The sequence below is a fragment of the Condylura cristata genome, unplaced genomic scaffold (genome assembly GCF_000260355.1).
Source record: "Condylura cristata isolate star-nosed mole 26May11 unplaced genomic scaffold, ConCri1.0 scaffold00013, whole genome shotgun sequence".
Lineage (NCBI taxonomy): Eukaryota > Metazoa > Chordata > Mammalia > Eulipotyphla > Talpidae > Condylura > Condylura cristata.
The window spans coordinates 460,356-461,717 of NW_004567114.1; the positions used below are offsets into that span (position 1 = coordinate 460,356).

At 72.8% G+C, this 1,362-nt stretch overlaps 1 protein-coding gene across 1 annotated transcript in view; it reads right to left on the bottom strand.

Moving 5' to 3' along the window:
* Positions 1 to 1,362, bottom strand: part of KIF26A (kinesin family member 26A) — a 34,785-nt gene that overhangs the window by 11,357 nt on the left and 22,066 nt on the right. The window contains exon 8 of the mRNA XM_012724359.1: positions 193 to 408. Within this exon, the coding sequence (XP_012579813.1) occupies positions 193 to 408 (216 nt within the window). The remainder of the gene's footprint in view (positions 1 to 192; positions 409 to 1,362) is intronic.

A 1,362-nucleotide genomic window follows, 5' to 3' on the forward strand; every position in this document is an offset into this window, starting at 1 on the left:
CCCCGCGACCTGGTCCTTTGATGCCATGGGGCCCTGGGGACCCGGCTGCCATCCTCGGCTCCCCCGCTGCGGGGGAGGGGAGGCCGTGCCAGCCTTCGGGAGCCTGAGCAGTGGGGTGGGAACTCGGGTGTGACACTGCGCCGGAGTGCAGGGGCGGGACAAGGCCAGGACCCCCACTCCTCCCGTGCTCACAGGCCGAGAGCCCCAGGACCGGGGCAGGGTCTTGGGGCTGCCCAGGCCGGTGTAGAGAGAGGACTGAGCCCGAGGCACCGCCTCTGGGTGGGTCCCAGCCTTGCTCAAGGCCACAGGGTGCAGTGGGGGGTCCCGGCCAGAAGCCCCACCACTCCTGACCCCACACACAGGTCTCCCAAGGCCGCGGCAGGCGGTGACCACGAAGCCACCGGCACTCTGGGGACGGGGCCATCACAGACGCCAGCCCCTGCAGCCCCCCCGGCGGAACTCGGGGCGCCCAGCCCGAGTCAGCACCACGCACAGCGGGCCCTGGGCATCCACACCCATGGGCTAGTGCTGGGAACCAGGGGCCCTGGGGGGCCAGGGCAGGCCGAGGCCAGGCCCCTCACTCCGCCGCCACCTGGACAGTGCACTCCTACTCCAGCCGCAGGGCCCACCTCGTGGCCACGCCCATGGCCTGCGAGCCGCCAGCAGGGTTGCCCAGACACGTCCAGGACCTGGATGCTGCCAAGGCACTGGGGCAGCACTGCGTCCCAGGCCCCCCGCAAGGCGGGAGTGGAGTGTCTCCCACGAGCCGCTGGGCCCCCAGCCACAAAGCCCGGGAGCTCCGACTGCTGCAGAGCACCCCACCCACCCACAGTCTCCCACGGACCCCAGCCCGGCCACCCCTGCTCAGCAAGGGGGTGCGGCAGGGACACCCGCCCCCAGCCTGGCCATCTTCCTCAGGCAGCTGCGGCAATTCGGGGTGTCCAGCCGGCTGGAAGTAATGGCCACGCAGCACCCCACCCCCACGGCGGCCTCCTCCTCCCCACCCCCACACACTTGTTGCTATGGCAACTTCCCAAGGTCAGCGGCAGCCTCACTAGGCTCAGACAAAAGGCGGCAGGCGGCCACTCTGCTGGCCAAGGGTCCCGGAGCCACCGAGCCCGAGCCAGGCGCTGGGGCTGTGCGTCTGCCCAGACGCCCAGTCGAGGCCTCCTCCAGCGGAGCAGAGCAGGGGCCCTCGGCCAGGGCCTGCTCCTCCGGCCACCCGGCAGGCCTCCCCCAGCCTCGGCGGCCAGCCAGGGCCCAGGTGTCCGGTCACAGGCCCCACGGCCCTGGGAGGCGCGAGGCAGCCTGCAGGCGGGAGACAGAGGGCTGGCCAGGGCCGGCCGGGCCCCCACCTCGCCG